The sequence below is a fragment of the Pongo abelii genome, chromosome 7 (assembly GCF_028885655.2).
Source record: "Pongo abelii isolate AG06213 chromosome 7, NHGRI_mPonAbe1-v2.0_pri, whole genome shotgun sequence".
Lineage (NCBI taxonomy): Eukaryota > Metazoa > Chordata > Mammalia > Primates > Hominidae > Pongo > Pongo abelii.
In genome coordinates this window covers 35,410,488-35,426,283 of record NC_071992.2, presented here as the reverse complement: position 1 = coordinate 35,426,283, position 15,796 = coordinate 35,410,488, and the positions used below count along the sequence as shown (strand labels likewise).

Here is a 15,796-nt window from a genome sequence, read left to right as displayed (position 1 = left end):
CCTGGCTCTGTCACCCAGGCTGGAGTGCAGTGGCACGATCTCAGCTCACTGCAACCTCTGCCTCTCAGGTTCAAGCAGTTCTCCTGCCTCAGCCTCCCAAGTAGCTGAAATTAACAGGGGCTCACTACCATGCCCAGCTAATTTTTGTATTTTCAGTAGAGACGGGGTTTCACCATGTTGGCCAGGCTGGTCTCCAACTCCTGACCTCAAGTGATCCACCTGCCTCGGCCTCCCAAAGTGCTGGGATTACAGGCATGAGCCACCATGCCCAGCCCCTCCCATCAGTTCTTACTTCTGCCACCCATCCCTCAACAGGGCTTTTCTCATTCTCACCTGGGGTTCTGATGTTTCCCCAGTTTTGCATGTTTTCCCCACTAAGGTAGGACCCAACCTCTGCCTTACATTCTGCCACCCTCTTCTATCTTTGTGGGTGTCAGAGTAATATCCTGCATGCCCTTGACTCACTCAGAGGGAGTCTTCTGTTGAAGCCATATGCACAGGTTCAGAGGGACAGATGTGATCAAATTAGAGACAAGGACAGACTTACCAGTAATGCAGGCATGTGTGGCCAGTGCCATTCACAGAAAAAAAATCAAGCTGTTTACGACACCCCAGTCAGCACTGGATTCCTACTTATCTTATTTTTAAAATCATGCCCATTTAATTCATTTTCTAATAAACTGGTCAGCCAGGGAAGCAAGGAGGACCTGACCAATGTCACTTTTGTGCACGGGCACGGCTTCCTATTCTGCTCCCATGTGAAATTCTCAGTAAGAAACCAGGGCAGACTGGGCACGGTGGCTCACGCCTGTAGTCCTAGCACTTTGGGAGGCCAAGGCAGGTGGATCACAAGGTCAGGAGTTCAAGACCAGCCTGGCCAACATGGTGAAACCCTGTTTCTACTAAAAATACAAAAATTAGCTGGGCGTGGTAGTGGGCATCTGTAATCCCAGCTACTTGGGAGGCTGAGGCAAGAGAATCATTTGAACCTGGGAGGCAGAGGTTGCAGTGAGCTGAGATCGCGCCACTGCACTCCAGCCTGGGAGACAGGATGAGACTCCATCTCAAAAAAAAACAGAAAAGAAACCAGGGCATGTGCTCTGTAGAGGAGGGAGAGCGCCAGGAGGACTAGATGATGTTTTTGATGGCTACTGAGCACTCTTCCCCATCTTCGGCACCTCTCTGGTGCTAAACATCAGCACTTCTTTCTTTTTCTTTTTTCTTTTTTTTTACATGGACAGGAAGTAGCATTTATTGGTGGGTATTAAGAAGGGGCAGAGGCCGGGTGCAGTGGCTCACACCTGTAATCCCAGCGCTTTGGGAGGCTGACACGGGTGGATCATGAGATCAGGAGTTGAAGACCAGCCTGGCCAACATGGTGAAACCCCGTCTCTACTAAAAAGACAAAAAATTAGCTGGGCATCGTGGCAGGCGCCTGTAATTCCAGCTACTTGGGAGGCTGAGGCAGGAGAATCGCTTGAACCCGGGAGGCGGGGGTTGCAGTGAGCCGAGACCACACCATTGCATTCCAGCCTGGACAACACAGCGAGGCTCTCTCTCAAAAAAAAAAAAAAAAGTGGGGTGTGGGGAGCAGCGCAGTGGAAGCCCTCACCAGTGCCGGACCTGCCACTTGTCCAGAGGGTCATGATTGGGGATGTACTTGACCCTGCAGCCATCTGGGATGAGCTGCTTCTCAGCCACCATGTCTTCACATTCATCCACATTGAACTTGGTAAAGCCCCACTTCTTGGAGATGTGGATCTTCTGGCGGCCAGGGAACTTGAACTTGGCCCTGCATGGCGCCTCAATCACATGCACCTTGTTCTGCAGCTTGGTGCAGATGGACTTAACTTGGCCAATGTGAACCCTGGCCACAATGCCCTGGGGCTTTCCAAAGGCACCTTGAATGCCTGTTTGGAGCCTACTTCGGGGATAGTGCAAGGTCAGAGACATGAACATACATTTGAAAGGCCTGTCTCCAAGGTCCCTTAGAGCAACCCATACAAGAAACAGGCCATGTACACCACCAAGAAAGCTGCTGTTTGCAGCCATTGCACACTGGGATCAGAACTTCTTTCTTATCAATCTCGTCTCCTCTCTCATTCATTTTTTCTCCCTCTTCCTTTCTTTCCTCTTTTTTTCCCCTTTCATCCCAGTCTAGTCTCTATCATGGCTGAGAATGCCAAGCCATTGCAAAACCCTCCTAATGGGCCACGATGATCATGAATAGTTCAAAGGATACACAGATTACTAACAGTACACCCAAATGGTGGTTTAAGCCCTCACAGCAACCAGCTCTTGAGTTTCTGAATGTTTACTTATATATGTCTATTATTTCTCAAGATGATGCTGATATCCTCAAAGACAGGAATAGAATCCATGGCGACTTTGATCCAATGTGAAGGCGGCCATCAAATACCAACCCAAATGAAGAAAAAACTGTATTTGCTTAAGTGTAGGAGAAACTGATTTGGAAGCATAGTGGACGTCAAGTTGGTCATAAGGCAGAAAAAGATCAAAACGAATCCAAAATGCAATAGCACAATTATAACATGCCAGGAAGAAGTCCTTTCTGCCTTCAATATTGACCAAATTTCTATTGGATTCCTTTACTCAAATTTTACATCGCAGAAAAACAGAGAGGCTGTAAAAAGTGCCATGAGGGGCCAGGTACGGTGGTTTACACCTGTAATCCCAGCACTTTGGGAGGCTGAGACAGGAGGATCTCTTGAGCCCAGGAGTTTGAGACCAGTCTTGGCACTAGAGTGAGACCCCAGCATATATATATATACACATATATATATATGCTGCCATAAGGAAGAAATTGAAAGAGTATTTTTAAATCTGGAGGGACAAAGACCAAGAGACAAGCAAGTTGGTGGTCATCAGTATTATGTTGTAAGCATGAATCTCCATTGCAAACTCAGACATTCTAGAAATTACAGTTTTCCTCCCATTAAATTGATGCTGAGCTACCAACCTTCTGAGATCATGGGAAATCCATACCCTGTCTGCAATGCTGTCTTTCTTTCCCTAAATATTCATGTACCTCAGAGTCACACAGATCAACATTCCCCAGCCATCCTTCTGTACACACCATTTAACCACTAAGCTGCTGGTCTCCCGGGCACCTTTTCTGGCCCCTGCCCCTATCTGTCACCCTTCGTGCCTAATGTGGAGTGCAGGAAGCTTACTGAAGTGTCAAAGGCCCAGACACTTGGTGACAGTGCGAGACCCTGTCACAAAAAAAAAAAAAAATGCATTTCAAAGCAGATACCAGTAAGCTTCTTATATTAACTTGTGCTGCTAGCTTCTCTTTTTGTGAGTTAACTGAGGATGACTAGAAATCCGCCTTGAATATGAAGATGAGCAGAGAACTTGCTGACAGATTTTTGAAGAGTAGCTCTGACTTCAGGGTGGTTTCAGGAATAACTCAGGTATATGGCTGGGTGTGGTGGCTCCCCACTGTAATCCCAGCATTTTGGGAGGCCAAGGTGGGAGGATCACTTGAGCCCAGGAGTTTGAGATCAGCCTGAGCAACATAGTGAGACCCCCATGCCTGCAAAAAATTTAAACAAAAGTGAGCTGGGTGTGGTGGGCCCATGGACCCAGCTACACAGGAGGCTGAGATGGGAGAACTGATTGAGCTCAGGAGGTCGAGCCTGCAAGGGAGCTATGATCACACCACTGCACTCCAGCCTGGGCAAAAGAGTGAGACCGTGTATCAAAAAAAAAAAAGGAATAACTCAGGTATGAAATCATTTCATATTTATGTATTTATTTATTTATTTGGCGTGGCAGGGACAGACTTTCACTCTTGTCACCCAGGCTGGAGTACAATGGCGTGATCTCAGCTCACTGCAACCTCTGCCTCTTGGATTCAAGCGATTCTCCTACCACAGCCTCCCGAGTAGCTGGGATTACAGGCACCTGCCACCACACCCAGCTGATTTTTATATTTTTAGTAGAGACAGGGTTTCATTATGTTGGCCAGGCTGGTCTTGAACTCCTGACCTCAGATGATCCACCCATCTTGGCCTCCCAAAGTGCTGGGATTATAGCCATGAGCCACCACACACAGCCCATTTCATATTTAAAATGTGGTGGCAGTGGCAAAGAGTTGACTGCCTCACTTAGCTTTTCTTTTTTTTTTTCTTTTTTTTTTTTTTTTTTTTTGAGACATGATCTGATATGGTTTGGCTGCTCCCCCACCTAAAATCTCATCTTAAATTGTAACCGCTGTAATCCCCATAATCCCCATGTGTCAAGGGCAGGACCAAGTGGAGGTAATTGGATCATGGGGGGTGGTTCCCCGATGCTGTTCTCATGATAGTGAGTCTCACGAGATCTGATGGTTGTTTAAGCGTCTGGCATTTCCCATGCTTGCACTCACTCTGTCCGTCCTGCTGTCCTGTGAAGAAGGTGCCTGCTTCTCCTTTTCCTCCTGCCATGATTGTAAGTTTCCCGAGGCCTCCCCAGCAATGCAGAACTGTGAGTCAATTAAACCTCTTTCCTTTATAAATAACCCAGTCTCGGGTATTTCTTCATAGCAGCACGAGAACGGAGTAACATAGGGTCTCACTCTGTCACCCAGGCTCTGGAGTGCAGTGGCACAGTCATGGCTCACTGCAGCCTCGACCTTCTGGGCTCAGGTGATCCTCACACCTCAGCCTCCCAAGTAGCTGGGACTACAGGTTTGTACTACCACACCCAGCTAATTTTTTTTTATTTTTTGTAGAGACAGGGTCTTGCCATGTTGCCCAGGCTGGGCTCAAGCAGTTCACCTGCCTCGGCCTCCCAAAGTGCTGGGATTATCAGCGTGAGTCACCACGCCTGGCCCTCATTTAACTTTTAACCTTCATAAATTGTATGTTGTATGTCAAGGCAAAACGGAAGTGGGGGGGGCAGAGGCAAGCATCAGGTGGGTAGAATACCCTCCCCTTATCACACATATTAACAATTCTTGCACAATTACCCAGTGAATATTCTCATTTTGGACTTTTTCCACACCCTAAATTTAGTAAGCTAGAATTATCTTTATTTATTTCTCGTTTTTTTTTTTTTTTCCTAAGTCACTGTGTTTTGGGATAGAATTATCTTTTAAGCACCACTTTAAGCAACCTTTTTGGAAGGAAGAATGCTGACAAGGAGATCTGTGTTTCCTTGTGGTTAGAATGCAATATCCTTAACTTAATCATTCTGCCAAGAAGCCGAGTCTCTTTATATGCTGACAATAGAGCAAAGACAGTAATCCAACACATTCATTACAGGTTTGTAAGATTAAAAATTTATACATTCAGATTGGAAAACATGAGAAACAGACTTGCTGCCATTAATTCCAGGCATCTCTGCATTCTGTGTTCTGGAAGCTGTGCACATTGAATTGAATAATTGCGTGAAACATGCCTGGGGTTTTCATTATCTAAAGAAGTCTATGTCGAGCCTTTTTACAATTAAAACCTCTCTAAAATGAGACTTAAGGAGTTTTTTACTTAATTTATAGACTTTAAAACACTAAGATTTGCATATAAATAAGTTTTTCTTTAAGCGAGATGTGCTTATAGAATAAAACAATTAGAAGTAATTTCTTTGGTTTTCTTCTTCTTATTATTTTTTAGTAGAGATGGGGGTCTCGATTTTTTGCCCAGGCTGATGTCAAACTCCTGGCCTCAAGTGATGCTCCTGCCTTGGACTCCCAGATTGTTGGGATTACAGGCATAAGCCCTTGCTCCTGGCCTAGAAGTAATTTATTTAAAGTCTTGTTTACAAAGAGAAATGCACGAAGCACGTACAGAGGAAGAAAGAGCAGTTCCAAATGAATGATTTTTGTTCCTAGTATTTGAGGAACAAAAGGTTCACTGGCAAGAGTCAGTGATGAAATGTGGCTGTGTTTTGGGAAAACATAGGATCTTTCCCTTCCACGCCTCATTATGAGATTAATTTGTAGTGTGGAATAAACAAAGCTAGCCCTGGAATTCAAAGAATGGGTTTTAAACCCAGCTCTGCCTCTAATTAGCCGGGAGACCTCAGCGTAGTTCCTTAATCTCTCTAAGCCTCCTTTTTCTCCTCTGTAAAATGGAGATACAGTAACTGCCTCAGAGTGTGATTAAGAAGAGTACCTAAAAAAGTGTATATGAAAGACTTGAAGTCATGCTATTTTTGTTTCTAAAGTCACAGGGGGCAGGGCGCAGTGCTTCACACCTGTAATCTCAGCACCTTGGGAGGCTGAGGCGGGTGGATCACGAGGTCAGGAGATCGAGACCATCCTGGCCAACATGGTAAAACCCCCTCTCTACTGAAAATACAAAAACTAACCTGGCATAGTGGCATGTGCCTGTAGTCCCAGCTACTCAGGAGGCTGAGGCAGGAGAATCACCTGAATTTGGGAGGCGGAGGTTGCAGTGAGCCGAGATTGCGCCACTGCACTCCAGCCTGGGTGACAAAGCGAGACTCCATCTAAAAAAAAAATGAATCAATAAAATAAAATAAAAATAAATAAAATAAGGTCATAGGAAGCCATGCAACTAAACAAGGGGACTAAGTGAAAAGTCTATAAGAAATAAAAAAGTTTGTGTGTATCCCTCCCCTGCCATTATCCCAATTAATACGGCTGTCCCTTACTGAGCCTGTACTAAGTCACAAGCACTGCATTCCGGGTTTGCTTTCTTTCACTGGGCAGAGCTGATGCCCACTGAATATACAATTTGTAGAGAAGTCTGATGTGGATGATTGTACTTAGAATCAAACTTCTCAAACTTATTAAACAGCCAGCACATACTGAGTGCCTACTACATGCCCATCATTGTGCCAATGAGCAAGACCAAAATGGCTCCTACTCCCAGGATGTTTACAGTCTAATGGGGGAGATGAAGCCTAAACAAGCATACTCATATATTTAATACATGGACCAACCATTGTAAGGTATCCAGTGACTACCTTCATAAAACCAGAGGAGAGGGATGGACAAGGAAGGTCTTTCTGAGCAAGAGACATTTAAGCTCAGAGCACAAGAATGACAAGAGGTAGGGAAAGGCCAGACAGAAGAGTGTATGTAAGAAATTGAGGAAAAAAAAAGAAAGAAAGAAATTGAGGGCCGGGGGTGGTGGCTCACGCGTGTAATCCCAGCACTTTGGAAGGCCAGGCGGACGGATCACCTGAGGTCAGGAGTTCGAGACCAGCCTGGCCAACATGGCAAAACCCCATCTCTACTAAAAATACAAAAAAGTTAGCCAGGCGTGGTGGCGGGCGCCTGTAGTCTCAGCTACTCAGGAGGCTGAGGCAGAAGAATCGCTTAAACCTGGGAGGCGGAGGTTGCAGTGAGCTGAGGTCGCACCATTGCACTCCATTCTGGGCAACAAGGGCAAAACTTCATCTCACAAAAAAAAAAAAAAAAGAAAAGAAATTGAGAGAGAATAGAGCTTGGGCTGTTGGTGAACACGTCCCATGTAATTAAGCTTAGTGAGAGATGGGGAAGGGAGGTACAAATGAGGCCAAAGAGACACAGGAGCAGATCAGGGAGGGCCTAGTAGCCATGTTAGGGAATTCTAACTTAGGATAATAGGACTGAAGCAGAAAAGTGACATTATCCGGGTTAAGTTTTTATTGGAAATGGAATTGTGTACAAGAATGGAAAACAGGCCAGGTGCGGTGGCTCATGCCTGTGATCCCAGCACTTTGGAAGGCTGAGGCAGAAAGATCGCTTGAGGCCAGAAGTTCAAGACCAGCCTGGGCAACATGGCGAAACCCCCTCTCTACAAAATATATATATATATAATAATACAAAAAATTAGCCAGGCATTGGGCTGTGTGCCTATAGTCCTAGCTACCCAGGAGGCTTAAGGTAGGAGGATCGCGTGAGGTGAGCCCGGGAGGTCAAGGCTGCAGTGAGCCATGGTTGCTCCACTACACTCTAGTTTGGACAATAGAGTTGTTACTGGTGGAGGGTATCCGAGTCACATGGCACCAAAATATGTTAGACAAGGCCAATTTGTAGGGGTCTGCAGCAACCTCAAATCTTGCTTCCTCAGAAGAAAGAATTCAACCGAGGGACCTAAGGCAAAAGGAGAAACCAAGGCAAGTTTTAGAGCAGGAGTGAAAGTTTACTGAAAAGCTTTAGAGCAGGAATAAAAGGACCAAGTGTGTGACTTGAAAGATAAGTGTGCGGTTTGACCTTTTGACTTGAGGTTTTATACTCTGGCATGCTTCTGCGGTCTTGTTACTTCTCCCCTGATTCTTCCCTTGGGGTGGGCTGTCTGCAGGCACATTCCTGAGCCCACTTGCCCAACCCCTGAGGTCTTCTCAAGAAGCCACTGATCACATTTCAGGTGTTTTCCATGTATTAGGACACTGCCTTTCCCAGGCACTGGCTGTGACCAATTACTATTTTAGAAAGACAGTTAGCAACTGCCTGATCACCTGATGGTTGCCTGACAGTCCTGATATTTGTGTGTGTTGGGCAGAGCCCTCTCCTGCCCTGCTCATGCCTGACCAGCTACCTACTGTAACAAAGTAAGACTTTGTTTCAGAAAAAAAAAAAAAAAAAAAAAGAATGAGCCGGGCAGGGCAGGCGCATTATCTCATGCTTGTAATCCCAGCCCTTTGGAAGGCCCGGGTAGGCTGATCACCCCAGGTCCGGAGTTCAAAACCAGCCTGGCCAACATGGTGAAACCCCATATCTACTAAAAATACAAAAATTAGCCAGGTGTGTGGTGCACACCTGTAATCCCAGCTACTTGGGAGGCTGAGGCACGAGAAGTGCTTGAACCCAGGAGGCAGAGGTTGCAGTGAGTCGAGAGCGTACCACTTCACTCCACTGAATTTGGCAATGAGGAGGCTATTGGGGGCCTGAGCAAAAGCAGTTTTGCTGGATTCATGGGGGGAAGGAAAAATTGAGTGTGTTGAACAGTGAATGAGCAGGATACACTGGCTCATGCCTGTAATCCCAGCACTTTAGGAGGCTGAGGCAAGAGGATCACTTGAGACCAGGAATTCAAGATCAGCCTGGGCAACACAGCAAGACCCCATCTCTACAAAGAAAAATAATAATATATGAGAAGAGACAAGCCATTCCTAGAAAATTGAAAAGAAACAAAAATGCATATAAACGTATATCAAGGTCCTCACGTAGTCAGAATTTTCCAGATAGGTAGATAAGAGGGGATTTATTAGGGGAACTGGTTCACATGACTATGGAGGCTGAGAAGCCCCATGATATACCATCTGCAAGCTGGAGAACCAGGGAAGCCAGTGGCATAATTCAGCCTGGGTCTGCAGGCCTGAGAACCTGTGGGCCCCTGGTGTAAGTCCCAGAGTCTGAAGGCCTGAGAAGCTAGAGTTCATATGTCCAAAGGCAGGAGAAAATGGGTGTCCCAGCTCCAGAAGACAGAGTGAATTAGACTTTCCTCTGTCTTGTTATTCTATCCAGGCCCTCAACAAATTAGATGATATCTGCCCACATCAGGCAGCTCTTCCTTACTCAATCACTGATTCAAATGCCAATCTCTTCCAGAAACACCCTCACAGACATAACCAGAAATAATGCTTTACCAGCTATCTGGATATTCCTTGACCCAGTTGAGTCAACATCTAAAATGAATATCACAGCTATATAGAAAAGAAGCCTATTTCAAGTGACTTGAAACATAGCATTTGATTGAAATTATTATTATTTAAGACAGGGTCTCGCTCTGTCACTCAGGCTGGAGTGCAGTGGCCCAATCATGGCTCAAGCAGCCTCAACCTCCTGGGCTCAAGTGATCCTCCTGCCTCAACCTCCCAAGTAGCTGGGACTATAGGCATGTGCCATCTCACCTGGCTAATTTTACTTTTTGTAGAGATGGTGGGGGTGGTCTAGCTATGTTGCTCAGGCTGGTCTCAAACACCTGGCCTCAAGCAAGCTTCCTGCCTTGATCTTCCAAAGTGCTGGGATTACAGGAGTGAGCCACCATGCCCAGCTGATTGCAATTATTTACTCGGTGTACCCTAAAGACAAAAACAAATAGCAAAGAAGTCTTAAATTATATTCAATAATCTCATGCTTTTTTCTTTCTTTCTTTTTCTTTGAGACGGAGTCTCTTTCTGTCACCCAGGCTGGAGTGCAGTGGTGTGATCTTGGCTCACTGCAACCTCTGCCTCCTGGGTTCAACTGATTCTCCTGCCTCAGCCTACAAAGTAGCTGGGACTACAGGCACATGCCATCATACCTGGCTAATTTTTGTATTTTTAGTACAGGTGGGGTTCCACCAGTGTCTGCCAGGCTGGTCTCTAACTCCTGACCTCAGGTAATCTGCCCACCTCAGCCTCCCAAAATACTGGGATTACAGACATGAGCCACCATGCCCAGGTAATCTTATGTTTAGTAATAACAATATTGCTATTTTAATACCTTTATGTGTATATTTTAGAATAAAGCAAAAAAGTAATTACATTAATGTTATTATGAATCAACATTTTTCGCCAGGCGTGGTGGCTCACGCCTGTAATCCCAGCCCTTTGGGAGGCCAAGGTGGGTGGATCACAAGGTCAAGAGATGGAGACCATCCTGGCCAACATGGTGAAACCCTGTCTCTACTAAAAATACGGAAAAATATTAGCTGGGCGTGGTGGCGCGCTCCTGTAATCCCAGCTACTTGGGAGGCTGAGGCAAGAGAATAGCTTGAACCTAGGAGGCAGAGATTTCAGTGAGCCCAGATTGTGCCACTGCCCTCCAGCCTGGGCAGTAAAAGAGAAGAGAGATACAAGTCTCATTGTAAAGAAGTATAAGCCTGAAATCTTACATCTGAATTGGAAATATTAATACAAATTTATGATTTTTTTCTGCTTTTAAACAGCATATATTTCCTAGATGTGTCATCCACCGAGACCTAGAAAACTAAAATCAATATGAATTCAAGAGCAATGGCATCTCACTCTTCAAATTGTAGCCCTTAAATAGCCTTTCCCCTTACAAGGAATTAGGGCTCCTTGGAGACATGGTTGCTTCAACCTTGCCATTCTAGAAAGGAAAGAAGCAATCCACAACTACTGGGTCATGTTAATAGGACACAGAAGCCAAAATGAAAAGACCCCCATTGGCAAAAGATGGGACGATTTGAGTATAACAAGAATAATTACAATGGAATAAAACTCATTACATGTATAAAATTCCTTAAGATCATATAAAACTAGTAAGAACACGCTGGGTGTTAATGGCTCACGCCTCCCAAATCCCAGCACTTTGGGAGGCTGAAGTGGGAGGATTGCTTGAGCCCAGGAGTTAGTAGACCAGTCTGGGCAGCATAGTGAGACCCTGTCTCCACAAAATAAAAATAAATAAAATAAAATAAAAACTAACAAGAACCACCACCAAATACCAGGTATTCATTGAAGGTCGCTAAGGCACTAAATTCATTATTCTAAAAACTGGTTAATGAAAGGAAAAAATCAAGCATTTATCCTGCTTTTCCTGTGCAAATTGTATTCAGGGTGATCAGATAACTGGTTGCTGGGGGAAAGTTCTATTTAAAGCAGCGTTCCAGGTAAAGATGCAAAAGGAAATAACAGAATTAGGAAATTGCCATTTTGTAACTCTAATGAAGTAACAAAATTAAGCAGTGATTATTCATGGCTCCTGTAGCCACGAGGGGAAAGATTGATGGAGACTTTTGTAACAGATCAATCTGTCTTATCATTAGTAAAAGTGGAACAATCAGATATCACATGCCTCTTGCGATACAGTAAGAAGTATACAGCCCCACCCCCAAGGCTGATCCTAAATTTCATTTTATCTCTAGATCCAACCACCCCTTTACAGGAAATGGGTTAGATAGAGGAACAAATTAAAAATAACATCAAGAGCGCCTGTAATCCCAGCGCTTTGGGAGGCCAAGGCAGGCGGATCACTTGTGGCCAGGCTGGCCAAGATAGTGAAACCCTGTCTCTACTAAAAATATAAAAAAGTAGTCAGGAGTGGTGGCGCATGCCTGTCCGAGTTCCAGCTACTCGGGAGGCTGAAGTGTGAGAATTGTTTGAACCCAGGAGGTGAAGATTGCAGTGAGCAGATATTGTGCCACTGTACTCCAGCCTGGGCAACAGAGCGAAACTCTACCTCAAAAAATAAATAAATAGCTGGGCGCGGTGGCTCACGCCTGTAATCCCAGCACTTTGGGAGGCCGAGGCGGGAGAATCACCTGAGGTCAGGAGTTCAAGGCTAGCCTGGTCAATATGGTGAAACACCATCTCTACTAAAAATACAAAAAATAGCCGGGCATGGTAGTGTGTGCCTGTAATCCCAGCTACTCGGGAGGCTGAGGCAGGAGAATCGCTTGAATCCAGGAGATGGAAGTTGCAGTGAGCCAAGATTGTGCCATTGCACTACAGCCTGGGCAACAAGAGCAAAATTCTGTCTAAAAAAAAAAAAAAAAAGAATATTTTGATTAGGGTAGGTAATACATTATCTAAGAACATCTCACCCAAAGGATAAGACCACTCTTTTTTACTTTAGTGCTCCAAAATGTTCAATTTCATTGTTGAAATGTTCTATATGCCATATTTCTCTCCAGCAATTGCTATTTGTCTGCTCAGCAAAATGTCTTAAAACAAAAACAGGCTGGGCTCAGTGGCACATGCCTATAATTGCAGTGCTCTGGGAGGCCAAAGGAGAAGGATTGTTTGAGCCCAGGAGTTCAAGACCAACCTGGCAATTAGGGAGATCCCATCTCTACAAAGTAAAAAATATTCACTGTGCATGGTGCTGCACACCTGTAGTCCCAGCTACTTGGTACGCTGAGGTGGGTGGATCACTTGAGACCAGGAGTTAAAGGCTGCAGTTAGCCATGATCATGTCACTGCACTCCAGCCTGGGTGACAGAGTAAGACCCTCTAAAAAACAAACCAAAAAACCACAACAAATCCACACCTGTTGTCCCCAATTATCCACTCATCTTTTTAAAATTTTTTATTTTTTGATCATGTTTCTTAAGTTTTAGTTTTCTTTTTTTTTTTTTGGAAATTAGAGTTATCCTGGAATGTTTCTTTTTTAAATTGTTTTAAAAACAGAGACAGGGTCTCACTATATTACCCAGGCTGATCTTGAACTCCCAGGCTCAAGGGATCCTCCTGCCTTGGCCTCCCAAAGTGCTGGGATTACAGACATGAGTGTTTCACCAATGTTGGCCTTAAACTCCTGAACTCATGATCCGCCTGCCTGGCCTCCTAAAGTGCTGGGATTACAGGAGTGAGCCACCGTGCCCGGCTAAATACTTGTACAAGTATTAAACTGAAAACATAGAATGAAAAAGAAGCTAGCTGGGCGTGGTGACTCACGCCTGCCAACCCAGCACTTTGGGAGGCCAAAGTGGGCAGCTCTGTTGAGGCCAGGAGTTTGAGACCAGCCTGGCCAACATGAGGAAACCCCATCTCTACTAAAAATACAAAAAATTAGCCGGGCATGGTGGCATGTGCCTGTTAATCCCAGCCTCTAGGGAGGCTGAGGCACGAGAATCGCTTGAACCCAGGAGGTGGAGGTTGCAGTGAGCCGAGATCATGCCACTGCACTCCAGCCTGGGCCACAGAGTGAGACTGTCTCCAAAAAAAAAAAAAAAAAAAAAAAAAAAAAAAAAAAAAAAAAAAAAGAAAGAAAAGGGAAAAGGAAGCTAAGCAATCCTATCATTGTAGAAGGAGGAAGGGAACGTTAGCAACGTGATGGGTTTGTATCATAGTCAAAGCAGACACGTGGAGTCAAACGTTCAACATGGATATGACTTTTGTTACTTTGATGGCTATTTCATATTTACAAGATTTTTTTGTTTATATAGCTGTCTTTACATTTTTTGAAAATATTTTGGTTTCACTTGGTGCTCGTTCTACAAATTTAAAAACATAAAATGTTACGCCTCTAATCCCAACAATTTGGGAGGCTGAGGCGGGTGGATCATGAGGTCAAGAGATCGAGACCATCCTGGCCAACATGGTGAAACGTCGTCTCCACTAAAAATACAAAAATTAGCTGGGTGTGGTGGCGTGCACCTGTAATCCCAGCTACTCGGGAGGCTGAGGCAGGAGAATTGCTTGAACCCGGGAGGCGGAGGTTGCAGTGAGCCGAGATCACGCCACTGCCCTCGGGCCTGGCGACAGAGTGAGACTTTGTCTCAAAAAAAATAAATAAATAAATAAAAATAAAATAAAATGTTTAGTATATTAGAATATTCTTTAAAATTATTAGTATATCCCTGAGCCTAAACTAGCCTTCATAATCCACATTAAAAATTTTGTAGGCTGAGCACAGTGGCTCACGCCTGTAATCTCAGCACTTTGGGAGGCTGAGGCAGGCGGCTCCCTTGAGCCCAGAAGTTTGAGACCAGTCTGGGCAGCATAGTGAAACCCCACCTCTACAGAAAAATATATATATTAAATTTTTATTTTAAAAAATTTTGTAGCCTCATATGCAAAAGAATATAGTGGTTCCCTGATTCTTAGCAGGCATTCAAGGATGATAAATATTGTAATGTTATTTTTCCATTTGGCCTATAATCAGAAAAGTAGCTCTGCTGCAAGCAGTAATTATCTTACAGTGTGTTTCTTAATTTTTTATTTTTTGAGACTGAGTCTCACTCTGTTGCCCAGGCTGGAGTGCAATGGCACAGTCTCAGCTCACTGCAACCTCCACCTCCCGGGTTCAAGTGATTCTCCTGCCTCAGCCTCCCAAGTAGCTGGGATTACAGGCGTGTGCCACCAGGCCTGGCTAATTTTTGTATTTTTAATAGAGATGGGGTTTCACCATGTTGGTCAGGCTGGTTTCGAACTCCTGACCTCATGATCGGTTCCCCCTTGGCCTCCCAAAGTGCTGGGATTACAGGTGTGAGGCACCGCGGCCAGCCCTTACGGTGTGTTTCAAGCTCCTATTATTAACCATGTTTAGACCACATGAACCTTGAAAGCTGTGGTTGGTATATTTGTCATGCTTCAATTCCATTAGTTTGTTACTCTTAGAATGAAGGGGAGCAAATACTTCCTTTTTTACTTTCTCTCACTTTTGTTTATCCTTATGAAGAAATCTTCATCTAAAATTGTTGATCATATGGTCTTTGGAAAGCTAAGAGGTATTGCTTACCATTTAGTCATCAATTCCCAGGAATTTATTTCAGCCTTCCATTTCTTTTTAAAGGAAATACTTTAAAATGTAATCTCTTTATCATAATCACATTCATACATAATTTTACTTAACTACATAAATATAGTAACATATATGCTTTCTAAAAGAAAAAGTGCTTTTTTTTCTTTCCTTTTATTTGTTTTGCTGAGCCCCCCATCTTCCTCTCCTCCTTCCTTCCCCTATGTCAACACCATTTGCCCAAGGTCACCCATCCACACCGAGAACCTGGGATGTATCCTCCCACATTTTCTCTTTACTCAGGTAATCTTATACCTACACATATATATGAGTCTACCCATACAGAGCATTCACTTCTTTTTTGGGGGGAGAAGGGGGACAGAGTCTGGCTCTGTCGCCCAGGCTGGAGTGCAGTGGTGTGATCACAGTTCATTGCAACCTCCGTCTCTCCGGCTCCAGCGATCCTCCCACCTCAGCCTCCCAAGTAGCTGGGATTATAGGTGCATGCCACCATGCCCAGCTAATTTTTTGTATTTTTGGTAAAGACAGTGTTTTGCCATTTTGGCCAGGCTGGTCTCAAACTCCTGACCTCAGGAGATCCACCCGCCTTGGCCTCCCAAAATGCTGGGATTATAGGCGTGAGCCACTGCACCCGGCCGAGCAGTCACTTCTTAAATCACAGTTTTGTAAACAAGCACTCATAGTATC

General features: G+C 44.6%; 1 protein-coding gene and 1 non-coding gene across 2 annotated transcripts; both read right to left on the bottom strand.

Annotated features, from left to right (window-relative positions):
• Positions 1–1,560: 1,560 nt before the first annotated feature.
• On the bottom strand, positions 1,561–2,052 carry LOC100447083 (large ribosomal subunit protein uL16-like). Its single transcript, XM_054561099.2, has one exon. The coding sequence runs from the start codon at positions 2,050–2,052 to the stop codon at positions 1,609–1,611; it is 444 nt and encodes a 147-aa protein (XP_054417074.2). The 3' UTR covers positions 1,561–1,608.
• LOC112134793 (small nucleolar RNA SNORA70) lies at positions 1,971–2,107 on the bottom strand. Its single transcript, XR_002916144.3, has one exon. It is a non-coding gene; the product is annotated as a small nucleolar RNA SNORA70 (small nucleolar RNA).
• Between the last annotated feature and the right edge of the window lie 13,689 nt (positions 2,108–15,796).